The following is a 26778-nucleotide window of genomic DNA, read 5'->3' on the forward strand; positions in this document are numbered from 1 at the left end:
AAGACAAAACTGTAAATATTAACATGATCACTTTGTTCAATTATTTTTTAAATTATTCATAGCTGTCTTTTTCATGTTTTGGTTATACATCTTTTTGTATATTCATGTTTTGTAATATTATTTGTCATATTATTATAGGAGCCAGGCAATATAGGCCTAACCTGTTCCTCAATCCGTTTCTATGAATAAAATACTGTTTATAAAAAAAAATATGAAAACAAATTTACTTACAGCTGTAAATATATTCATATTATTGTTACTTTAGTCAAAGCGAAGATATTACAATCAATTAGGATGTGTGTATACTGTATGTACACTACACAGAGGAAAAAAACTTTATTTAATCTAAATTTAATCTTGATTTACATTCTGAAGTCTTTGTTAAATTGTTCTACAAACGTGTCTGTTTTTTCCTCTAAATGTCTTAATTCCTTCTGTGTTTTGTCCACGTGAATGGACGCTTGCGTTGATAGAGGTGTTACTGAATGAAGAGTCTGTCTCTCCTGGCCAAAATCTGATTGCAGCCGACTGTCTTTATTCTTAAATTCAGTTAAGATGGTTTCTTTATGAATGGCTTGTGTTACTTCATTGTGTCTGGCCAAAGATAAACCACAGTTAATTTCATTAAGAGTTTGGTGTAAGAAGTGTTTTATTTGTAATTTGGTATCTCTGGGTGTTGGCTCATAATAAATACTATCAGAAAACAAAGACTTCAAATACTGGAGAAATAGAACCAGTTGGCTGTGTGATCTGAAGTTTAAAAAAAGGAAATGAAATAAAATTAAATGGTATTTAACTTCCTACTGTTCTGCGCCGGTTGAGATAATGAAGACGGGCATACGCCATACAGTGTGCTATGAGGGAAATTTTGCCCGGGGAAGCGGCGCTACGGCCTACTCTTACATCGAATTTCAATTGCCAAGAGATCTTTTACGTGGACCCAATGTGTACAAAGGATCTTGGTTGTTCTTCCCATCCAAACGACTATACAATATCACTTGCCCGACCCTCTGTTCTACACCACTGACAATTGGGAATCACACCGGAAAATCCTGACGAACTTTCTCGGCCAACGCCGGTAACGAACACGGAACCTCCAGGTTAGCGAGCCAGCGTCTTACTCACTGAGCCACCGCGTCTCCCAAGAAAAGATAGGTTGACAGGTAACACGCTCCCATCATTTCCCGTGTCCTTCAGGTCATAATACAAAGAAATTGATCTAAATACGACTACACCCCATAAAAGCATTATAGCCCCCCCCTCCTCTCCGGGAAAAGCAGTGCACTGTACCCCTACCTACACAACGATGTACAAAAATATAAATGGTCGTTAAAATTAAATATAATATTTATTGTATTTGTACTTCTAACAAAATAAGAGTTTAAACATTAAAAAACTTTCAAGATTAGCATGGGGTTGCGCGTCAGGGATCACATGAGCAGCTTTTGACCCAATGACGTCAGATATTTAATTAACCAATCAGAGTTGGTGTTTCAAATGGTATTTGGGAATACAACTTTTGCTTTGTCTTCGCGGCGAATGTCTACCCACAGTTCCGTGCAACACACGCCAAGAACTCGTCCCAACAGATCATTTGATTGGAAATCCCTCAGCTCAACCAGAACGCAGGTTATATAACAACTCTTTAGCATTGGGAGGAGACTAGGGAAAACCCACAAGTTTGGACAGGTAACCCTACTTCTTATTACGTACAAACTCGGAATCGAAACCACGCCACATGTCTCACTGACAGACACGTTAAAACATTCGGCCACCCAGCCTCCTATTTTATAAGAAGAACGTAGAATTTCCACGTCCGTTCGGAACAAGATGTATTAGTAATCAACGAAATTGGTCTAATGTATAAAATTATGTCTAGTGAAAAGATATTTTTAGTTGTTCGAATGGGACGAAAAACTAAGGTCACGTGTATAGTACACGTTTCCGTGCACGTAAAAGAACCATTGACCGGGGGAATTTGAAATGAGAGTAGGGCCTGGTTGTAGTATTAGACAAATACATTTTGGAGAAAAGATACATCTATATGCGTTTTGGTCCACTAGAGTCGGTTAGAAATCAACTAAAATGTGTACGATTCTTAATATGAATGGTAAAACTAGTATATTCAACGCAGGCTTAGCAAATTTGTCTTGAAAGATTTAAATACAGTCTAATTTAATCACGTCCAGTGTAACTATTTAATACTTTCTTCGCGGTCACTTTGGCTGAATTTAAATAATGGCATCGACCGATTCCTAAAAGTTTGGGTCATGACGAAATTCAAAATACATAACCCAACAAAACTGATTTCAGCTCCATTACCCTACAGACTAAAAGGCAACAGTTCCTCTGTCTTACGATTTAATGACATCCCCATTTTACATCAAATTTTCACATTGCCGTGTATCTATAATCCCGCCAGAAACTGTTATATGGATCCACAAAGGGATTGAAAAGATTATAAGAAGAATTCCATTAGTTTGTAAAAACAACTAAACTACTTAAGCTGTCAAAGAGTATCAACACGACATTAATCAGACTGGGCCGAATGGTTTGAAAAATATGAGTTACTCGGGTTGTGTATGTATAACTAATTTACCTGTAATGGACTATAGCTGTAGCGTGTTTTAAATCTGTAGAAAGTGTAATCTCTATACGAACTAAATAAAACAACCCTGGCTGTATATGAATATAGCACCTTAATTTTGGGTGGTACATTAATCCTTGTAGTTTACTTAAAGAATTGTGTAGATTACCGAGGCGACCAAATTTCCCTTTAATAAAAATCTGTGCGGAATCTTGTATTGTGTCGAGGCATAATCGATCTTTACGAAGCACACTGTCTGCAAAATATCAAAGCACAACCATATTAAATCATTTCACCCTATTTCTTAATATGACCCAATCTGTTGACAGGTGAACATCTAAAATGTAGTAAAAAATGGGATGAAATTTACTGAAACAGAAAAATCATTTCAGAAACACGGACTGTCAGTTAAAATAACAGGAATACGGTCTAATAGATATTCCAAACACGCGACACTATCTGGAGAAAAACGGTCTTCCCTGATATAGTTTCACAACAAAGTTATTACACACTATTCGGAGATGCAACATCAAATAAATCAATCGACAGGCCATTACATTACATTTACAGCGTCTCCGATCCACTTAAAGGTGTAGACCCACATTTCGCATGGTAATCTAAAGTGGGTTTATGTATACAAATCAGTTGTAGACCTGGCTATCCAGGTACTTTGTTGGATAGCGTGGAAACCGATTAGTGATTTATCTAATTAACCCTTTTAATTTACTAATAACAATTACACGTGAGACAGCTCCTTTAATTAATCAAATTAATCACGTGATAAACAAACCATAAAATTAAAAATATGAAATATGTATGTGATATTTACCTGTATAGTTGAAGGAAGTTGAAGTTTGAGAGAGCCTGTCAACTAGTGAATTATTGGTCATGTCCGTAGCAGTCAATGTTGTGTCTTTTTTACAACTTTTCATTATTAACCTATTGTTGTCTAAGCCGAATTCTCCATCAACACTTACGTCATAATACTGAAGAAATACTGATAAAGTAACGACTCCCTGGGTTAATTTTAGGGATAAAATATCACAATATGTGGTTAATGTGATTTCTTGGTCAGATAACAGAATGCCATTAGGTTCTGTCATTTCGTCGTTTAAATGGATATCCTCGTGCTCATCATCAATCTTCATCTTCTTAATTATGGGGTTATCATCTTCATAAGATATTCTATCTTTAGTCTGTATTATACGCATGTGCCATTTCGACATAGATGTTAATATATGGTTAGACTGATGATTTTGAATAAGAGACAGAGATAACCGTGAGATAGAGCTGAAATTAAAATATTTCTAAATAAATTCATAAAGACATAAAACGCATAAAGTGATACGGTGATGTAAAATCTTTAACTCTTCTAAAGTCATTATTATCATTATTATATTTATTATTATTAATCGACGGCACGGTAATGTGAAACGACGGCACGGTGATAAGAAATGGCGACACGGTTATGTGTAACAGTGTCACTGTGACGCGAAAGGAGTGGTGAGAAAGATAGCACTGTGATATGAACAAATGGGACGACATATCATAACGGAGAACATGGATTTACAGAAAAATGAAAGGACATGTAAAACAACATGACACCATTGACGATCAAATGAGACAATAACATGACAAAATGAAACCAAAGAAACAATGAATAAAATTATTATTATTAATTATTATGAATAAAAATGAGAAAATGCGACCTCAACACGATAGCTGATATATTGTCCCAGTATAATTTAGAGATAGGCTCTTATCGTAAGGTCAAGACAATTAATTCAATCTGATCAGACATACGGTGCTAAGAGTTATTTGACAATAGATCAATCTAATTTAAACTTATCTAATATACAATATCCCTAGACGATGTCGTAGTCAGTTTTTACACTTAGGGTTTCAAAATTAAAACAAGGCTATACGTTAAAAGGAAAATGAGATTCGAACATTATATCTGTAGTGAATTGAAGGGTTAAACAATTGTTTAAATGGAGGGAGTTTTTAGTCAATCATGCAATTTTATATAATACCTGTGTGTTCTGTTGAGAACATGGACACCTAGAACCAGTTTATCATCAACAACTTGATACCACAAATCTGCTACTTCCACACACCCCCCATCACTTTCTTTAACAACTTTACTTCTTAATTTCTAAATAATAAAACAGTTATACGCAAGCTACTTTAACTATAAAATAAAATAGTATAACAATTGGTTTTGTAAGCTATATGAACTGCCCAGACAGATGTTGGCCTATAATACAGGATATATTAAAACAGATTTAGACTTTTATTTATTCAGAGCCCCACCCCTACCCCTGCCTCACTCTTTACAATATACGTACAAGTACATATATACATTCGTGATTGGACACCTCTAACCAGCTATTTTAAGTTTATCTACGGTTGATACATATACATGTATCTAATTTCTTTCAAGCCAAACATTTAGGCAATAAAAAAACTATGCAACCCTGTTCGATTCTTTAGAGGTTTGCCCGCACGTAGACATCGCCACTCACGAATTACCAAGTTAGCGCCAGAACCGTGTGACATTCAAAATTGCGCACCCGGCTTGACAGGTGATAACCCTTCTCGGGCCAACACTTCAAAGAGACATTAAAATCCTGAAGCTTTATCTACTAATTTGTTTTTATTTCTGTTGGTATTGTTATTTACTCATGGGAAGAAAACATGATTCATATCCAACTTGTCAGGTTGTCATATTATTTGTCTGGGAAGTCTGAGACATGAACTAATTCACATTAAAATTCTACGGGGAAATTGGTACTAAGATGGAACGTGTGTGTTGGAGTACACATATCAGCTTACCTGCTGCTCCGTCATCTTCTCTAGTTTAATGGTATTTTTTGCTAGAAACTCATATTTTTCTTCTAATTTATTCTTGGCACTTTCTACAGATAGGACCATTCTCTAGAAAGAGATTAAAAGTTACAGTAATTTATGTTATTACGCAGAGTAAAAAACATGCTTGCTGATCAAGGAAAATATTGAACTTGGGGAAAAAAATGTTGTATTCTTATTAAATGAGTTGTCCCCAATTTCACAGGTAACGTATTTAAATCTGATTAAAATACAGCTCTATATTTCGTTTCGTTTTTTATACTTTCGATGGCCTACTCTACATGATTCTAGTGTTGTGAAGACAAGTAAAACGAAATTTTGAACTATAAAAACGAAACGAAATAGGATATGTGTTTTAGTCAGCTTGAATTCAAGTGACGATATCGACTCTTTACCTTGTCTGAAAATTTCAAATCAAAATATTGAGTCGTTCGGCAATGATCCCTTGATTAGCTGAACAGGGCATCGTAACTTAACTTGATAATAGCTACATGGCATGATTATCCTGGCGCTAAAACAGTGTGAAATTTGGGGTCTAATGGCGATCCCCACATGGTAACTGGAAGTCTGTATTTCTTCTAAAAAATATCATAGTATCATATATGCACAGGACTATGATGATTAAGGTTTGCAAGAGTCTGTTACATCCAGTTAACCGGGTTTATTTACATTATTTTATTAAAAAGATTAAAACTTCTAATCAGTATTCCCCAAATGTTGCTCAAATTCTAAACAAAAACTGATATTCAAATGTTGTCAGGCTACGAAACAGGTTAGTCATCAGATCAGCACATAAAGGTTGTTGTTGTCTTGTGATTCTTTGGGCAAATAAAAAGAAAAATCTGTATTCTGTAAAATATCTTGCGATATAATCAAAGACAATAACTCTTGAAGTAAGTAACTAACACAAACATTCACAATATTTTAAACAGTAGAGGAATTTAAAAATTTGACAGATTTCTATTTCTCATTAGTCTATACAGTGAAAGCAGGTCTGTTGGTAACCTTTGGTAAACTATAGATCAGTTTTAAATGATGGCGAATAAAAAGTTAATTTGTACTTAGAAAAGGTCACCTCCATCTAAAACATGACTGATTTCAATTCTACACACAAATGGCATTTTAAACTGATTTGAATATACTTTAAAAGTGGTTCAAATGTCTGGGGACATTTCATGATTACGAATTCAAGGAATAGTCAATTTAAAAGCAGACATGATTTACCGCATCGCATAAGGTATAAATCTTTTATTACAAAACATGAGACCCAAAAGGTTTTAATCTTCCATCGGTCAAGAGTAAATGTACAGTATTAAAATCCTTTAATAACTGCAGTCTCCTGTAATAAATCAAATAACCAAATCATTGCAAAAGGTTTGTTCACCCCTTTTGCAATTAACTACAGGCTACGTGAAGACAAAACGAAATCTGAAATATAAAGATAGGTTGCCAAGCAACGAAAGATACGCCCAAGCAGCTAAGTCGTCCGTGGAGTCAACAAGGGTTGTTGCATATTTTTTTTCTTTTGTCAGAAATGGAAACATTTACAACACACTAAAATCTGATAAGGAGTAATAACCCATCTGGCTTCTAGTTCTGTCCTATTCTAACCTTTAGCATACAAAACATTTAATATCAATTGCCATAGTCAACGGAAATCGTTAAAAATTTATAGGCTACTTCGTTTCATGGCCTTAAAGACTGTGTAGAAATTTAAAGTCAATCGGATATTAACTTTAGCCTCTAGAGCGTCCTCAAAATTTTTCAAAGTGATCAAGGACCACAACTCTGGCGGTAATTATCGGAAATCGTTGAAAATCAATAGGCTTCTTCGTTTCATGACCTTAAACACTGTGTATATACCTAACCATTATGTTTACCACGACGTCTGTATACGGTTCGATAATTGGTCATCTTTTTGTGGTACGTTTTGGAATGATCATTTTCAGATGATAATTATGTGTGTTCATTGATAACTATATGCACTTTGACCATTTTATTGCAGCTTCGGGACCAAGAATATTTCAAGACTCGATTAATTTTGAAAGACCGTCATCACTAACAGTGTTTTATTTAAACACTAACTCGGCCCTATAATAATAACAGTCTGGATCGCTAAAGGTTTGGAATACCCTAGTATATTTGTATTGTTCTGGGGCCGGTTGTTTAAAGCTCCTTTAACTTTTAACGAATCGTTAACATGGAGTTAATGGATCTTTATCTTTAACGGCGCGAGATTCTGTTGCTGGAAGCCCCGTTTAACTTTAACATGTCGTTAACGTGCTGTTATATTTCACGGATGTGTTGGGCTCCTTTATCTGTTTAACGATGGAAATAGTCGGATCGTTAAAATAACTCAGTTTTGAGCAACCGGCCCCAGTTCATCAATTGTTTGGAGTGGTACATAAATTGTAGAAGAGTAGGATAGTGAACGGTAAAATTAATGTAGTAAGCACGATTTTTAAAAAATTATAATATGATTTTGTAAGAGAGGTAGGAACATTCCGGTATGTTAATGACTATCAGTGTCTAGCGAAAGACATTACAATTATGTTATAGTTTATCTTACTTTACTTCCAGTGAAATTTGTCATAGAATAATATAATATACAGGTATTGGTAAATTGCTTTCAAACCTCCAGTTGTTTCTGTAGCCCTGTTCTGGCAGCATGACATGTATCTTCAACAACTGGATTATCTTCTTCAGTAGTATCTTCTCTATTATCAATAAATACTCTATCAAAATCTGTTAATATCCACTGTGATATATCTTCTTCTTCAACAACAGGTTCAAATATCAACAATAACTGATCAGCTCCTTTACATAATATATCACAAATAAATATCTTCTCAATACCATTCCACCATTGATGTACCTGAAATTATTATCAATACCTGTAACTTGTGGGCTTTGCTTTTGTGTATAAATTGCAAATCAATCCGGTGATAATTAGGTTTCTCATAAACATAAATACTGTGCATAAATATAAGTCAATCGGATGATAACCTTGGTCTCTATGAGGTCAAAAAAAAATGTTTGATTAATATTTAATTCTTAATCCAATTTCTTAATTTCAATGAGATGTTGAAATGACAGGTAAGTTTAAAGAGTTTGGCAGAAGACAAAATGACATTAAAGGGCAATATTGGTGTCAGTCATTATCACATATGTGATAGAACTGGTTAAACACGTTCCAAATGTAATTTGAACAAAGAGATCATTGCTACGATAGATGGGTTTTGAAGATTTCAAAAAACGGAAGTGACGAACGCAAAAGGAAAACAAGAGTTATCTTTCTATATAACTGACGGAAATGACGAGTGACAACAGATACACGGGCGAATTTATGCGCACTAATAATTCCTTCGAAGACCAAAAGTTGTTACGTGAGGCTGTGAGAGGATATCTGATAATTCAAAAAAGTAATCAAATGTCATTTGATAAGGAAAAACGAGAAAAATAGAAATAGTCCGTACATTCCCTTGTTTTTATTCATTCTATACTTAATAAAAAACACGATAATGCACGGACTTTTTCTATTTTTCTCTTACCTAGTGACAGTCAATTATTTTTTTAAATTATCAAATATCCTCCTACAGTCTCATATAACAACGTTTGGTCTTCGAAGGAATTATTATTGAGCAGAAATTCGCCTGTGAATCTGTTATCACTTGCAACTTCATTCAGTTATAATATAGACGGATAACTCGTGTTTTCCTTTTGAGTTCGCCACTTCCGATTTTTTAAATCATCATAAGGCCTCTATCGTAGCAATGATCTATGTGTTAAAATTATATTTGGAACGTGTTTAACCAGTTCTATAACATGTGATATTATAAATGACTCACACCAATGGTCTGACCTGACTATTGATGTTAGCATCTACATAATGGTACATACTGATTTTACTGATATAGGTGTCACACCAATAAATCAATAAATGTGTGTAGCATGTGTAGGTCTAGGGTACATGTAGGCCCGGTACACTGTGTACATGTAGTTCAGTTATTTGTGTCCGGTCACTTGAAGTTTATGTAAGTACCATGCACATTGGTTCAAAATTCGAAAGGTCAGATAAATAGGTGTTGGATCAATTTGTGTGTAGATGTGTCTAGATGCTGCGTTTACCTGTTTTGAAGAAGTGTCAACAGCGATGCAGTCTGTACCATTCTTTAAAATGACAAGCTTATTTCTGTTACTACATGTAAGCTCAAAAACTCCTAAAATAGAGGGTGAATCATTGTCCTTCAACTTCAAGTTCAGGAACCCACACTGTTTAAATGCTGTCTCTAAACAAATGGAGCGCAACAACTGTTTAGATTTAAATTCGAGTAAATAACTATTTGATACAATTGCATATATACTGGATATGTAATGGGTTTGGGTTCCCATAGTAGTTCTGTGTTCTTCTAACACTTCTTCAAAGGAATGGACATAGATACTGGTTATATTTGAATATTCTACTGGTAACATTTCAGTACTTTTAATGGGGTGGAATTCAGAATTATGATGGTTATCGATAAGAAGTTTTCTTATAAACAGTTTATTAGATATCCCATGGCAACCATCCTCAACATTATCAAAAATGTCTTCTTCAGATTCAGACAGAGATGAAACGGAAACAATTCCAACAATGAAACGGTCACCTTTCCTATTTTGGTGTGTGGTTAAATGTAAAAACGTTCTTTTTTCGGAACTGTTTTCCAAATTTTCAATTGGAATTTCTATGTCATTTATGCCAAAGCAATCAAATAGTTTTTCTTGGCTGTGAAAAACTATTCTACCTGTGTTTAGGAAGATAGTGTTTGTTGCACCAATGTCATTTCTTGGGATGGATGGTTTCAAACATTTGATTGGACAGAGTTTCCACCTACAACCAGTCGAAGGGGCAATGTCATTATCTTGTATTAAAACAAATATATAATAGGTGTTGGAATTATCCACATGGCTGATAAATTTCACTAACAGGGTTGGAAAATTTACACCCGAGGAAAGGTCTTCTACTCCTTCGAACAGAACAACTGGACCAATTTTATAGCTATGTAATGCCTTTGAAGCAACATTTTCATCTTTTGTAGCATTATTTGGGTAATTGCTACACTCCCATCTAACTACAGAGTCACTTTCAAATTTGAACCGAGAAGTATCCCCATCAATGGGGTTTAGCACAATAATTTTCACAGTAACAGAAGGGCCACTCGCTTGAGAGTTTCCACAATGCGCTTCCATACAATATTTACCAAAAATTAGAACCCTTTTATCGGTTGTCATTGTTGAAAATATTGACAGCTAATTAGCACGCAGGATTCCAACATTTTGTATTTCATTCACTTTAACCCATTCTTTGATATTCCGTTAACCGTTTGTCTCTAGAAGTTCTCGAATTGACAGATATCATTCGATGTTTTTATTTCCACATTTACCGCGTTTGTTGATGTACTTCCGGTTTTAATAAATAGGTCATAGACTCCATTATCAAAAAGGGCATTTGAACGTTAAATTGTTTACGTCTGGAAAACCACGCCAAGGACATTATAGCGAAGCCCTGATCTGACTTGACAAATCCCTGTCTATTGATGGGGCTAAGTGTGAAAAACTGTACATATACTTTATCAAAATATGAAAAATGAATACTGTAACAATTTAGATTTATCATTATTTAATATATACCGTCTTTTAGCTTATTACTGAGTTTTCCTTTTTTCCTTTACGTGCTTCCATACTTATTACTGTTGTTTGACCCACGTGTCTGGCACCATCCGATGTTATTGTACTGTCATCTCAATACGTGACTGTCAATTAAATGGTTTGTTTTACATATTATAGCTTTTAGTCGACTATCATATAATAAAGCTTTTGTAGTATTAGTAAATGCAGCTTCGTAACATCTTATAAAGATTTGTATTATTCTTGCAGATCTATCTGGTGAATACCGGTATACATTAAAACAAACATGGGTCAGATTAAAAAATTCTTCAAGACACCAGGAATAAGTTGTAGCACCAGGGATATACTGACAAGTAAACTTAACAGTTCCAGTGACAGCAGAGTTATCAAAATATTACAAACTGAATTATGTTTTTATGTCCAGTTTGATGGGAAAGGTTAGTTCATAGAAATATATCAGATGTAGATTTAAAAAAAAAACCAAGCAAGGTCAGGACAAATCACTTTCCTAATTAAAGATCAGTCTCATATGAGATCTTTATTTATTGGGATGATGTTTTTTCAGAATCAATCAAAAAACATGGACAATTTAATACATTTATTGAATGTCTTGAATTGTTCCTGGACTAAGACTAGTATCAGCTTTCCCTGATTTCAATTTTTGGTGAATATTCATGAATTTGATGCAGAAGGATCAGGAAGTAATTTAATTAGTAAACAGACAGGAATTAGGGACATTATGTACAAAAATGATGTCAGAGCCTTTTGAAATGGGCCAACACCCTTTAATATTTTTATCAGATGATTGTGACATATTGGGCTCTTTGTGGTTATAATTATAAAGATTAAGATTAAGATAATAAAAAAAAAAAATGTTTTTTTCCAATAAATTGCAAGTCAATTGGGAAAGAATTACCAGTGTGATCACTCTTGGATTTTGTTTGGAGTTATTTCCCCTGACTCACTTTTTATAGACCAGTGTAAAATTTATCATATTTTGATGTATGTACATTTAGGATGAGGTTATCACACACACACACAAGATGATTTTACTATATTTGATTGCAAAACAAAGAATTGTTTTACATGTATTGTTCCACCTTCTTTTCTAGATTTAGTAGAAGAAGATGAATTGACATTATCATGGATATTATCCACACCATTTCAAGAAGACAATTTTACTGCAGAATCTCGGATTAAAGAAAATAAAAATGAAATAATGGTAGAGATAGGACCAAGGTGAGACAGACTTTATTTGACTGTAATCCACACTCGGCCCCACCAAGGGCATTAAACACGAAAGTATTGTAGTTAAAACACATCTCATATTTGCACTACTTTCCGTCGTCTGCTGGCACTTGCTATATATATCATACTAAATGTATCAATCATCCGGGACTACCTGGTCCTAATCACCACCTCCTCTTTAATCTGGATTAACCAGCCAGAATAATTCACCATATACAACAGTATTCATATAGACTTTGCCAAGGTAAGAAGCATCTGCTACTATTGACAACAATTGAACAATTAGTCTGCTGATCGCCCCGGCAGGATCATGTGGTGATAGGACAAAATATGTCTTTACATAATACATCAGCCTAGTTTTGAGATGATTTGCTAAGATAAGATTTTATTTTTGGTGACTTGAGTCTTTTTGCACAGCGTATCGCACAATATATTTTCAGTATTTACACGTCAAGTCTCATCCAAGGATTGCCGATTTTCTATAAATTTATCTTTTTGCGTGTACAATAGGCCTATTCATATTTTCGGGTACCGTAACCTTATCAAAATCTGAATCCCTGGTAGAATGATATAAATTTCGATTTCTTTTGTAAGAGATGCTTACAACCAGACTCATCATTCACTTTAGAACATTTTGGCACACCATATGAAACAAATGACGCACCATTTTCTCACTTGAGAATCGTCGCTATTGTTAGATATCTGACCAATCTTGATAATATAATTTGTAATAATAATATTCGATTAGGCATGCTTGTATATTTTACATGCCGTATGAAGCCACAGTAAACTGAATTCAACTATCAAAATATTTAATTCTCTTCAAAAAGAATTGTTGGCCATTTCCTGTGTACACCTGCACTTAAAAGATCCCTTGGTAGTTGGAATTCGATATAAGATTGTGCCGTTGACCTGGCAAAATTTCCCTCATAGCACACTGTATTGCATATACCCATCTTCATTAGCCGAGTTGGAGCAAAACAGTAGGACGTTAAACCCCATTCCATTTCACTTTTCATGTAGATTTAAGCTTTGTGTCTGTTTAAACCTGAAACTTTAATTTTAGAAAAATATATTTGGTGAATTATGAAACTATATTGTTCAGCATGTTAGCTTCCCGAGAGAAGTCATAAAGTCTTTAGGTAAATCACTATGTCTTTCTGTGAATAAAGCTTGAGATCCTGTGTGTGCAATTCATTGTATCTACTCTGTTTCATTCACCGCAAATCAAAAATGGTAAATGTCTTGACTGGGTGCGGTAATAAACATTTTCTGCTTAGGCTAAGCAGAGATAAGGAATTTGATTGGTTAAAATTGGGACACATCAAATCTGCTCCTAAATGTTTTTACTGAAGTCAATGATGAGCATTTTCTACTTTGGCTAAGTGATTGTCTACCACATCTGTTGGAAAACAATTTCTCTGCTTCTTATTGAAGTTGAGTGTTCAAACTGGGAGTACTTGTTTATTAGGTGAATGTCTTGACTGCTAGTATATAATATAGATTCATTATATCCATACCTTGACTAAGTTTGATAAAGAGCATATTCTGGTAGCTGACATCAGTCTTGCTGTTGACATGTTTTGTTGTTTTTGTTTTCCTAAATTAAATGTCGTGGTAAACAGGATGCCAGAAACTCTATACAAATTCATCTCATAATTATAAGATTGTTTCTTTTAGGTTGAATTTCTGCACACCTTTTTCTACCAACGCAGTTTCTATTTGTCATTCTGTTGGTCTAAAACACATTAACAGAATAGAATACTCTACAAGATATCTAATCTCTGTTCATGATGATAAACCAGCTTCCATTCAACAAATTACTCATATTGTGGATTTATTACATGACAGAATGACACAGTGTCATTACGCACGACCATTAGAGAGTTTTGAACTACAGGTTAAGTCCGATCCTGTATTTGAAGTAGATATGATGGAAAGAGGGAAAGTAGCGTTAGAAGAAGTCAACAAAGAGCTTGGTAAGTTATAGCGCGGTGGTGTAGATTTTATGACCAACTGAATCACTTATTGTATACTTATTTAGTAGTAAAATCATCCTACTGTGTAGGATATTGCATCATCTGAGATAGATAGATTTAATACTGCTTTTCAATTAATGAATCAGTTCCTCGGTATATCAACATGGTATGGAAACTTGCATGCTTGAATTCAGTTAAAACCTTATATTAACCCTTTATGACTCAGACCTCCCAAAACTTCCCTAACTGTGCTATTTTACCGTATTGACTATTATTTATTACAGGACTGGCCTTTGATGATTGGGATTTAGATTATTATACTGACCTTTTTCTTACGAAGGTGAAACGAAATCCAACCAGTGTTGAATGTTTTGACTTGGCTCAGTCCAACAGGTAGATTTTATATCCTTCAGTATTCCATTTGCAGCCTTTAGGGGGCATTATAGAAAAAATTGTTTGCGAATCGATCTTATATTACTATGTAAGAAAATAGGGAAAGCCGGTAAAAAAAACATGTGATTATGAATACAGAATAAAGCCCAAACATTCCTGTACATGTTATTAAAAAATTTTATTCGTTAAATTTATTGTATTTCAGTGAACATAGTAGACATTGGTTTTTTAAAGGACAATTAATAGTAGATGGTGTAAAACATGATGCCTCTTTATTTTCATTAATAATGGATACACAGAATCACAGTAATCCTAACAACATCATCAAATTTAATGACAACAGCAGGTATATACAAATTTTTTTTAAACATACAGGTTGCGTGGTACAATTACTTTTTTGAAACATAGAAATAAGTAACCAATAATAGTGGCTATTCTATTACTAAATGTCTTTAAAATGTTTTTATTTGTTTTGGGTATAAGATTACTGCTTACTGACATTTTGATTCTACTTGTTACCCCTTTGAACTAGAAGCTTCTGAAGGATAAATTTGTATACCCTTTACTCGCTTTTTTTTGCATTTGAATTGCTTCTTTTCTGGCCTAGTGTCAAAAATCTTTTTGTACTTTATTATATGAAATTACATCATAAAGTTGGAGAGAGGTACAATAATGAGTTAATATGCATTGAGAGAATTATATTTCAGTGGGATAGTTGGCCATACTGTTAAAGTTCTTGTACCAGAATCTCCAGTAGCTCCAAGTCGTATTCAAGTAAAAGAGAATGGTAGCCGCCATATTATATTTACTGCTGAAACACATAACTTTCCTACAGGTAATCACAACCTACTTATAAATATTACTTTCCATATTTCTATAATGTTCATTTTGTAAATTAGAAATCTTTTTATGAAACAGTACATACCATCTGAACCAGATTGAACACTTGGGGAGCAGCCACAAAAAAGAGTTACCTCCCTTGGTCAAATTTTATACCTTGAGACAATTGTATTACAGCTACTGGTGTCTGGGTAGAATAATAAATTATAACTGTATTATAGGTGTGGCACCATTTCCTGGTGCTACAACTGGTACTGGAGGTAGGATAAGGGATGTACATGCTACAGGTCGAGGCGCTCATGTTTTAGCTGCTACTGCTGGTTATATGTTTGGTAATCTCTCAATACCAGGTAGGCATGTTTGTTACATAGTTTTATACTTCTGGTTAAAATATTATTATTATGTGAAATGTATTAACATTTAGTGCAATAATCAGTGACATATATTAGAGATATTCAGTATAATCTGTAGAAGATACATGTTTATGTCAGAAAACAATCACAAATACGTAATACATAATATATAAGAAATAAGTAAAATAAACACAGGGCTTCCAGTTCAAAATTTGAACTGTCCATCAATTATGATAACTCACTTAAACTTAAATTCATTTCATATGTCATATTTTCATTTATGGTATGGTATCATGAATAAAAGCAATTTACTACATACAAAAAGTGGGGTCTAGATAAAAAATGAATGGGGATGAGAAAAATATTATAGTTTTACTTCATGTAAATTGAACAATTAGTTCAATATGACCGAGGCTTGTGATCTTTCCTTATCCAACTAACTTAGGGCCTGTGTAGTTTTGCATACTTGTTTCTAAGTGCAAAAGTAAAATTAATATTTCTTAGCTATATGAACTCCTCATATGAAAATTAGTATCATGTATTCTGAAAACAGTAAGCATACCCAGATTGGTAAATACAGTTTAAATTAAACTGAAATGTTCCCAGAAAATAAACATTTCCTGGCCCTATATTTTACAGAATATTAGATGTAATACACTACCTTGCACAGAACCGAATTTGTTGCTTTTATCACAGTAGTGGAATGTTTTTAGACTTTGATCTCCGAGAAATCATTTGATATTTTTTAATACTTTATTAGGGTACAGGCAACCATGGGAAGATGAATTAAAATACCCAAATAACTTTGCCTCACCACTAGAGATAGCTGTAGAAGCAAGTAATGGAGCGTCAGATTATGGAAATAAGTTTGGTGAACCAGTTTTAGCAGGTTTTTCTCGATCATTTGGTCAAGTTTTAGCAAGTGGAGAAAGAAGAGAATATATTAAACCTATAATGTTTAGTGCTGGATTAGGAATGTTAGATGGTGAACATATTGTAAAATCTAAACCAGAAATTGGTGAGTGGTCTATAAATGAACATAAAATAAGAAAATGACAAATCTTTGGTACTCCTATATCTTGAACATTCATTATTATCACGGGCAGTATGTTTGTTTGTTTCCAGAATGTGTCAGAATTGTTTAGCCTTTTACAAACAAGCCTTATCATGCTGTCAAACAGTAACACAATTATTGTTAGCAGCATGCAATTATTACACATGGCTGAGGGTGTGATATAATAATACAATTGTGACAGCATTATCTAATATTATAATGTTATGTAATGTAGACCCCTAATTCCCTTTTAATCATCAATCAAAAAAAAAGATAATATCAAATGAGTGCCGGAAAATATGAGAATGTCATGAATGTTAATTTAGGTTAATATTGTGTGTGATACCCTTTACAATAAAAGAGAGAGAGAGAAATGGGGTTTAACGTCCACTCGTCACAATTTAGGTCATTTCGGTACTAACACATGGTTGAATTTATTTCAATAATTCTCTTGCACGTAGGGGTCTTTAGCAGTGGGAGGAAACCGGAAGATTCGGAGAAAACCCACGTACAACCGGGGAATTGAAACCACAGACCTCATGATATGGCGTGCCTGCGCTAACCATTTGATCATCCAACCCCCCTCTTTGCAATAAACTAGTCATAATAAAACCCAATTAATCAGAATGTCATGATAAATAAAAATTGTTTTAAGGTATGGAGGTAGTAAAAATAGGCGGACCTGTATATCGTATTGGTGTAGGTGGCGGTGCTGCATCATCAGTCAAAGTTCAAGGTGATAATAAAGCAGAACTTGATTTTGGTGCTGTACAGAGGGGAGATGCTGAAATGGAACAGAAGTTAAATAGATTAATACGAGGTTGTATAGAAATGTCGTCTGCTAATCCTATACAGAGTATACATGACCAGGGTGCAGGTGGAAATGGTGAGACTTATTGATTTAATTCTTGAATCTCACTTGGATAGTTTTATGTATTTAATCTTCATTTCAGCTATTTTGTACCCCTTGCAAGCTAGAATATTGTTCAAATTGAATCTGCAAAAGTAATTGCAGCCCAGAAATTGTTCTGTTCAGTGTTTACATAGATATGATGAATTGAAAATCTTGCAACATAATGCATCTTCTTCGGACTATATGAACGGAATATGTTCAAAATAGTTGCCAAAACAGTCAGATTTCACATAGATCAAGAATGAACAGACTAAGGTCTAAATTTATGTAAACATAATTCATCAGATTCTTAATAATCTATTTTAATCTATCCCCATTTTAACCGTATTTTTGGACTGTTTTAGTTTATGATCTATTTTAATTGGCTTTATGCCAAATCTACCCCCATTTTAACCATATTTTTGGACTGTTTTAGTTTATAGCCATTTCCTCTAGAACTTGTATAAACAAACCAGTGCCAGCTATAATTTCAGCTAAAATCTTTTGATGGGCCTCTTTTAATCCGATTGAATCCAAAGCAAGAGATTATCTACTGCTGATATTTTAAGAATTTTTCTTAACTGGTACCTAATTATTATTTTAAACTATTTTATAGGAAATGTTTTAAAAGAAATAGTAGAACCTGTTGGGGCAGTAGTTAGAGTTGAAGACTTTCAATTAGGTGATCCAACACTCAGTATATTAGAAATATGGGGAGCTGAATATCAGGAGAGCGATGCCATTTTGGTAGAAAAGAAAGATGGCGATGTTTTACGTAAATTAAGTCACAGAGAAAGATGTCCAGCTAATTTTGTTGGTACAGTGGATGGCAGTGGAAGGGTAAATTAACATATTTCATGTGAATAATATTGCAGACGTTTTCAAAAAAGGACTAATATGGGACAGTGGGAAAAGTGGGTGGCCAAGTGGTGTAACACATGCACAGGAGATCATAAGGTTTGTTGTCTATGTAAGTTCAGGGCCCTTTATTTGGGTCGGACAGGGGGTAGCCTATCGCCGGGGGCAACACTTCTTGGGGGCGGCAAAGTATCTAAGTGCATAACAGTTCATATTTCAGCAAAAAGATAGGGTAGAATTATGATTTTTCCAAGATATTTTATAGGGTTTTTCGATCAAATGGAGAGTTGAAGGGGAAATAAACATAAAAATTTTACAAAGTTGATGTAATAAACAGTTATTTAGATAAAGTTTTAAAAGTAAAAAAAAAATGTATTTTAAAATTTCTTTAATCATAAAAAATCAGCTGAGCACAGGCACTGAACAAAGCAGTTACAGTATGCAAGGGGGTGGGGGGAGAGGCGTCACTGAAACTTTTGTGTCTGGGGCGCCACATAGGCTTGTGAGGGCCCTGTGTAAGTCATGGGTTTAAACCAGAGTTTGTATGGTGTTCAACCTGGTGGCTTTTCTCCGGATACTCATGTTTTTTCTCTTCTAAGGAACCCTATTGATTATTGAATTTTAATGTCAAGTGGACATTAAACCCCATTACTACTTGGATCTCTCATATATATTTTATGATTGAACAAATTTACCAGTGGCCTGCTCCAAAATGGCAAGGCTTCTTTATGATAGGCAACCAATTAACCACATATACAAGAAAGTTCAGCAAACAAAAACGAGAAATTGTAAAAAATCTTGGAAGTGAGGTCCCATACTCCCAAGTGAGAGTTTTGCCCCGGATGCACAAATCGTGTTCATAACACAATTGGTTGAGTAATTTGTGAGGAGGACCGAAAACATAATTTATTCAACTCTTTTCTATTTGTGTTTCAGATGAAGCTGGAGGGTTTTAAAGAACATAACAACAGTAATGGTTTACCAAGTGCACGACTACCATATGATTTAGATTTAGAATGTGTACTTGGTAAAATGCCTAGAAAAGAATTTATTTTAAACAATGTAAAGCCAGTATTAAAAGACATAGATATTCCAAATACTGTCTCAGTATTAGATGCTTTAAAAAGAGTATTAAGATTACCGTCTGTAGCCAGCAAACGGTATCTTACAAACAAGGTCAGCTTTAATTAATTCTTAATTCTTTTTTTTTATAAACAATTTTTTATTTCATTTGAAATTGTATTGGGGAACAGCTAGGCATATGTTGACTCCTTTCCATTCTTAGTTATTACTTTCTCATGTCAACTTAAATTTGTTATGGTAATATGAGCTATTTCTGTAAATTCTAAAGTTTGGGCATATATTTTCTAGATTTGTAAGGTTTTTGGTCTCAATTGCCTTTGCAGTTCTGGGTTTTGTACACAGCAGAATATTGCTAATTTTTCTAAAAGACAAGTTAATGCAAAACACACAATTTAGTTATTATTGTTTTACTGACATTCAGGTTCTATGCTCCATTTCTGTGCCTCTTTCTACCCTAATTTCTGTGTGACATACTCAATTCCAATCTTTCTTTTCTGGAGTTACTTCCCTTTGCAGCAGAAAAAAACAAAAAACATTTTTGTTCTAAAAATTAAAAACCGGTTACACAAGCTTTATCTGAGAACCAAAATATAACTTTTATAAATGGAACCTATATGCACATTCCTTAATATGTATACATAGATTTCTAGCCTTTTCTACATTTTACAAAGTTACTTCCCTTTGCAGCAGGAACTCAAGTGTTATTTAATGGTCGAGTGCGAGACATTAAGTAATATATTGATATTGTACGAGTGCTATAGCTATATATTACGCAATGTCCTGCACAAGACTATTAAACAACTTAAAATACAGACACTATCCAACACGTGCATTGCAATGAAATATGTCACGCGGGTCCAATATTTCAACTAGTATGAATAATGTACGCTTGGCACATTTCTCGTACCATTATTTGAAATAATGGTACGCCAGCATCAAAGGATGACATCACATCTGTATTTTAAATACATAGATTCTGCACATGTATCTATATTTTAATTTTAGGTTGATAGATCAGTAACTGGTTTAGTAGCACAACAACAATGTGTTGGACCATTACATACACCATTAGCAGACGTAGCTGTTACAGCTTCTTCTTATTTTGATAAAGTAAGTTTTTATCATTCGATATACAAGTAAATAACAATATCTTATGTTGCAACCATTAGTGACTTGTATTGTATAAAATATGTTCTATTTTGTCATGAAATTAGATCTAAAAAGGTCGTAATTGATTGCGCCATGTAGAACAAATCAAACAATTTTGAGTCGACGTCTCCTTCTCCTGACCATTTAAAACTAATTGGAAAAAAATGACATTTTCTACTCTCATATACTGAAGGAACATAAAACCCCAGATTACAGATTTTCATTAAAAATATTGTTTATGTGGATAAGACGGAGATCTTTGGTTCATTGATGAGCTAGTATGAAACATGATTGGACAAATTAATACCGGTATTTTTGTTCAACATTCTTCATTTGTGTGTTAGTGTAGAAAAGTATGATATTAAACTGTATTTTAATTCCTTCCGTTCAATTCAAGTTCCTATGAACATCTTTTATTGCATCCCTTTGGCTATATCAATAAGAGCAATGCCTTTGTTTGAAAAGTTCTCCTTCTTTTTGTATTAAAAGTGACTGCCTTGTTATATTTTACATATATAGTATTGTTTCACATTTATTTGAAGGTAGGAGCAGCTACAGCTATTGGTGAACAACCAATCAAGGGACTGGTTAATCAAGCTGCTGGTGCTAGAATGTCTGTAGCAGAAGCCATTACAAATCTAATGTTTGCTAGAGTTACAGATTTAAAGGTAATACAACAAAATCTCCCAATTTATCATAGCAAGGTCCGGTTCAAAAAGTGACTTGATTGTTCTACCTTGTATGGGCTATGAAACTGTGTTGTTGGAAATAATGTCTGTAAAATATAGATAGAATAAAACCAGTTATTCACTTAACCAATGTGTACTTAAAATTCCTAAGAAAATGGTTTGAATGGATCTCCAGCCATCTAGGATCTCACTTATAAATAGCTTATAGAGGTCTTTGGAATCAGAAATGCTTCTGCTGTTCATGCTGTGTTATTTTCTTCTTCACGATTAAAATTAACGATAAAATATATTCTGAGATGTCTTCATTAAAGGATGTAAAATGTAGTGGCAATTGGATGTGGGCAGCGAAACTAGCAGGTGAAGGTGCAGCGTTATATACAGCTTGTCAAGCTATGTGTGATGTCATGAAGAATCTGGGTATAGCTGTTGATGGAGGGAAAGATTCATTAAGTATGGCTGCCAGAGTTGATGATGAAACTGTGAAAGCTCCAGGTTTGTGATGGTTTATTTGTCAGAATCTGGTTTTAGTCATTATCAGATAGACTGTGGCCTCATTATTATTTTCCATATTAAGCTAGTAAAGTGTTCGCAAGACTTTAAACATGATTTATTTCATTTTATTTGTATTCAAATAAACCTTTTTTCAATTTTAATCACAGATATTCTATTGAGTTGCTTATGATTCATAATTTTTTTCTTTCTGTATTCTGATATATGTTGAACTGTATAATATTTCAGGTACATTAGTAATCTCAGTATATGCACCATGTCCGGATATAACAGCTACAGTAACACCTGATCTTAAACTACCTAATAATACAGGTCAGTGGTATGCTTACTTCTTTTACAACACAGCTCTCATTTATATATGGGGGTCATATTGCTAATTGTTACTTCTGGTGGAATTGTTTCCTAGAAAAACTTCTAAGGAGTGCGAAAGGGAGAAAATGAATAACATCTGAAATATCAGTTTTTGCTTAAAAACACATCTATTAAATTAGAAGATATCTTCCCTTTCTTCAAAGAGCTACTAATTGTCAACAACTATGTTAAGAATAAACGTCAGGGTTATACAATTCTGTGCTCATTGCTGGCTATGTAGGGTAGTCACATTAATGTCAACACTTGGCTATTGTAAGAATGCCATATTACATTTTTCTTGAACACTTGATATCACTTCTTAATTTGTCATTTGATGAATTCATATAATCAACACTTTTCTAATTAATGTGAGTGTATTTTGTTGTTACCTCCACTCATCCACAGGTCAGAGTTTTTAACAGATTTTTAAACTGCCATATGTTGGTAATTATTTTAGAGCAAGCTGCTCTTGAGTATATTAAGGAAAGTGACAAGCTTCTGTGAAGTGTGTTTATATTTCAGGTTGTTTATTATATATAAAGTTAAGTAAAGATAAATATAGACTAGGTGGTACAGCATTAGCACAATGTTATAAACAAATAGGTAATATAACACCTGATCTAGATATACCACAAGAACTAGTTGTTATGTTTAATATAACACAATCACTTCTTAAAGGTAAGTCTTTATTTTACTTTTATTCTTTTGTTCTCAAATATTGAGCTGCCTGGTGGGGGCTAAGACACCTATTCACTACCAGATTGTTGTACAGTCAAATTCTGGCCAATAATAATCTTTAGGATTTTTAAACCCGAATTTCCATGTCTACTCTTCAAGAACCGCAAGAGCCAAGCTCAGTTTGAATCTGTTGATAAATGGCAGAAAACAGTGTTGTCCGGGTGAATTAAAAAATTACCATATACCGTCTCAGAAATATGAAAGCACTGGCTGCCATTCTTTCTTTTTCAGTATTATGCTGTATATTTTACATGAATAAAAGAAAAGTTTGTATGAAGTGGTAGTCCGTCTTAACCATTATTTATGTCCATTCCATGATCTATTAGACTGAAAGAGTATATTCTTTTCAGTTCTGTATTAGAATATCTACTTAATAATAGATAAAACCATGTATAATTATTTAAGTAAAATCTACTCAACAGTCCTCAGACAATTGGGTATTTTTGCAAATACATTGAAAAAGGCATGATAGACTAACATCTGTGACAGTCCAGTTTGTGATTATGGTGTAGACTATATGTTGTTCATAAAAAATATTTTTTATTATAAACATTGTATAATTTATTATCACTTACAGATAGATTGTTAACTGCTGGACATGATGTTAGTGATGGTGGTCTGGTAACATGTTTATTAGAGATGGCATTTGCTGGCAACTGTGGTTTAAATGTTAACCTCACAGTGCCAAATAAAAATGGTATGTAAATGTATATTTTATTAAATTTTATTGTACCCTACACAGGCAGTTTCAGAGTCATAAGGGAGAGACACACTTCTGTTCTTGACTACCAATATGTTGACGAATAGACAGCATTCAGTAGTAACACTTATCACAAAAGTGTGCATGGAAATGGATTCAGTTATCAAACACAATCATGTTATGATAATTGGGTGGAAGTTGGAATTTTGAATTTTGGCCAATTTGACCCATTTGGGCATGGATTTCGGACTGGGACTTTTCTTTGGTGATAATATAGACTGATCATAAATCGTGGTCAGCATTTCTATTGCAGCAATTGCCTGCACTTACGTTATCCATCTATCTACAACCTCAAACGTAATGGCTAACAAACCATCAAAAAGGAAACATTTTCGTCATGACATCATAACGACCCCTTATGACGCCATGACATCACATGGAAACACTCACAGAGTGATGAATTACTAAGATATTGGTTTTATAATAGCATTGTTTTACACCTAAGCCTTTTACAACAACAGCATTGATAGAATATAAGCAGAAAAAAAAGGGATTTGGGTCAAATGGCGGCCATTTTGTTTAACGTCATATTTAGACCCTTTGCGGTAGCTCAATTTCAGACAACTTTTGATATGTTGTTGTGTAGACTATATACTACAGGAAATAACCACCAAACGTTTTCTTGCATTTTTTTTTAGGTTGGCCCATTTTTTTTCATTAATTTGACCCTACTATTTGTCACATTTGGTGGCCTATGTGTCAGTGACAATTAAAAGTGAGCTAAAACAATTTCACACAACAGATACAAAACTTGTGGTTCCCAAATTTTACAGGGTTGGAAATCACTGACTTAGACAACTGGTTTTGAAAACTGTTTTAAAAGCTTTTAAACCTATAAGTTTGCTCGTCTGAAAAGAAACTCTCTGTTTTCTTTCTAGAGAGTAATCTAGCTGTATTATTTGCTGAAGAAGTGGGAATAGTATTAGAAGTTAAACATGAAGATAGTCAAGAGATAATGAATAGATTTTCAGCTAGTAATATTGTGTGTACAAATATAGGTTCTTCTATACCAAATAAACAGGTGGGAAGATTTTACTACATTTTTCTGTAGAATTCAGACGAGCACATCATGTCTTCAAATAAAAACTGGTTGGGTTTTAAATAAAATTATATAAAATAATGCAGTTGTCAGTTTTGTGGGGTACTATTATTGAGAGAAGTAATTGACGCACTCTGATTGGTAGTATAAATTATGCTGAATTGGAACAGAACATTAGTTACCGAGCATAGGGTAAATCCTGTTTTTTTCCTGACGAGTATTAGTGGCCTACCTAACTTTTTTGGTTTTCTGCAGGTAGTCTGGTTTTCTCCTACTTTTAAAAATGCCTTCAAGCTAGCGTTTACTTGTATAAAAGATGTTGGTCCTGAAATGACCTGGTTAGTGTCGTCGAGGGGACTTTAAACCCCAGATTGTGAAGTGTATTTTAACTGTTAAAACCCCAAAACAAGGTAAAATTACTGTGGGATGAAATAAATATCTGTTGTTAAAAAATAGAGATTATATTTATAAGCAATTTTTGTTCAAATCCTAAAACATTTTGTAAATGATTCCAATGTTAATTTTTTTTTCAAGGTAACAATATCCATTAATGGTGTCCAAGTTTTATCAGAAAAAATGGCGTATTTGAGAGATATGTGGGAGGAAACAAGTTTTCAATTAGAAAGATATCAATGTAATCCTAGTTGTGTAAAACAAGAACAAGATAATCTACAATATCGACATTCCCCAACTTATAAATTACCATTCCAACCTTGTCATATACAGACAGATGCAGGTAATAATCTACATCATATCATTTTAATCTATGATTGCAAGATGGTCTTAGACTGTTTTTTTACATTATTCAATATTTGCACAATCAAATCAATATATGCCAGGAAATAACACTGTAACCCAGGTATCGTTTAATCTTGTGTATCTAGCACTAATTTCTTTCACATTCGTTTAATATCAAATCTTTGTTTAAAAATTTGTAAAAACTGTTTAAAATCACCAAAAATCATCTAATTTGTACATGTGTCCAGTTTAAAGCTGACTGATTAATTTTGATAATGAGTGTCCAATTTACAAGTATTTAATTTCCTGATTACTGTTCAAAAATTAATCATTATACATCATTAATCAATTGGGTTGTTTATTTTTTAACAATGATTGAGAAATTAAACACTTGTAAATTGGACACTCATTATCAAAATTGAATGGTCATCTTTAAACTGGCCAGAAGTACAAATTAAACGATTTATGGTGATTTTAAACAGTTTTTACAAATTTTTAAACAAAGATTTGATATTTAACGAATGTGAAAGAAATTAGTGCTAGATACACAAGATTAAACGATACCTGGGCCCTTATTCACGAAAACTTAAACTAAGATACAATCAAAATTTTAAGAAATACTGCAATTCGATTGGCTGACCAGTAAAATCAATTTGCATATATCCAATTTGCATATTGGTCAGCCAATCGAATTGCAGTATTTCTTAAAATTTCGATTGTATCTTAGTTTAAGTTTTCGTGAATAAGGGCCCTGGATTACAGTGTAAATATACCTAAGATGTAAAATTTTACCTTTATTGGCTATCCTGCATATTTGATGACATTTTTGAAAATAGACCTCTAGACTCTGTTGGTGTGAATTCACTTTTTCACATATCGTAAGGTCAGAACTTCATTTGTCTGACCAGGGTCCCATTTCACAAACCATGCAGGGGACTATTTCAAACATTTTACTATTCGAATCTATTTAGATTATATACTC

General features: G+C 33.7%; 2 protein-coding genes across 2 annotated transcripts; one reads left to right on the forward strand and one right to left on the reverse strand.

The window, feature by feature from the left end:
• Positions 1-13: 13 nt before the first annotated feature.
• LOC126829982 (uncharacterized) lies at positions 14-10887 on the reverse strand. The gene is made up of 7 exons (XM_050560176.2): positions 9584-10887; positions 8091-8330; positions 5423-5524; positions 4621-4742; positions 3417-3877; positions 2600-2843; positions 14-750 (listed from the first exon to the last, which is right to left on the reverse strand). The coding sequence occupies exons 1-7, from the start codon at positions 10724-10726 to the stop codon at positions 363-365; spliced, it is 2700 nt and encodes an 899-aa protein (XP_050416133.1). The 5' UTR covers positions 10727-10887; the 3' UTR covers positions 14-362.
• A 287-nt stretch (positions 10888-11174) lies between these two features.
• On the forward strand, positions 11175-25070 carry LOC126830505 (phosphoribosylformylglycinamidine synthase). The gene is made up of 19 exons (XM_050560893.1): positions 11175-11261; positions 11372-11559; positions 12235-12361; positions 14051-14349; positions 14634-14742; positions 14948-15088; positions 15450-15577; positions 15804-15932; positions 16696-16953; positions 17645-17875; positions 18498-18721; positions 19676-19915; positions 20828-20932; positions 21514-21639; positions 21972-22152; positions 22399-22482; positions 23044-23199; positions 23837-23956; positions 24898-25070. The coding sequence occupies exons 2-19, from the start codon at positions 11409-11411 to the stop codon at positions 25068-25070; spliced, it is 2982 nt and encodes a 993-aa protein (XP_050416850.1). The 5' UTR covers positions 11175-11261; positions 11372-11408.
• Positions 25071-26778: the final 1708 nt, after the last annotated feature.

Source organism: Patella vulgata, chromosome 8, assembly GCF_932274485.2.
Source record: "Patella vulgata chromosome 8, xgPatVulg1.2, whole genome shotgun sequence".
Taxonomy (NCBI): Eukaryota; Metazoa; Mollusca; class Gastropoda; family Patellidae; genus Patella; species Patella vulgata.

Bases quoted from the DNA above. Each gene is read 5' to 3' on its own strand.
- LOC126830505 (XM_050560893.1), top strand. From the start codon at position 11,409: ATGGGTCAGATTAAAAAATTCTTCAAGACACCAGGAATAAGTTGTAGC. The intron at 15,089-15,449 runs GTATATACAAAT...ATTATATTTCAG, and splicing joins AAATTTAATGACAACAGCAG to TGGGATAGTTGGCCATACTG. The intron at 19,916-20,827 runs GTCAGCTTTAAT...TTTTAATTTTAG, and splicing joins AACGGTATCTTACAAACAAG to GTTGATAGATCAGTAACTGG.
- LOC126829982 (XM_050560176.2), bottom strand. From the start codon at position 10,726: ATGACAACCGATAAAAGGGTTCTAATTTTTGGTAAATATTGTATGGAA. The intron at 8,331-9,583 runs GTAAACGCAGCA...TAATAATTTCAG, and splicing joins TTGACACTTCTTCAAAACAG to GTACATCAATGGTGGAATGG. The intron at 2,844-3,416 runs GTAAATATCACA...GATATTTTGCAG, and splicing joins AACTTCCTTCAACTATACAG to ACAGTGTGCTTCGTAAAGAT.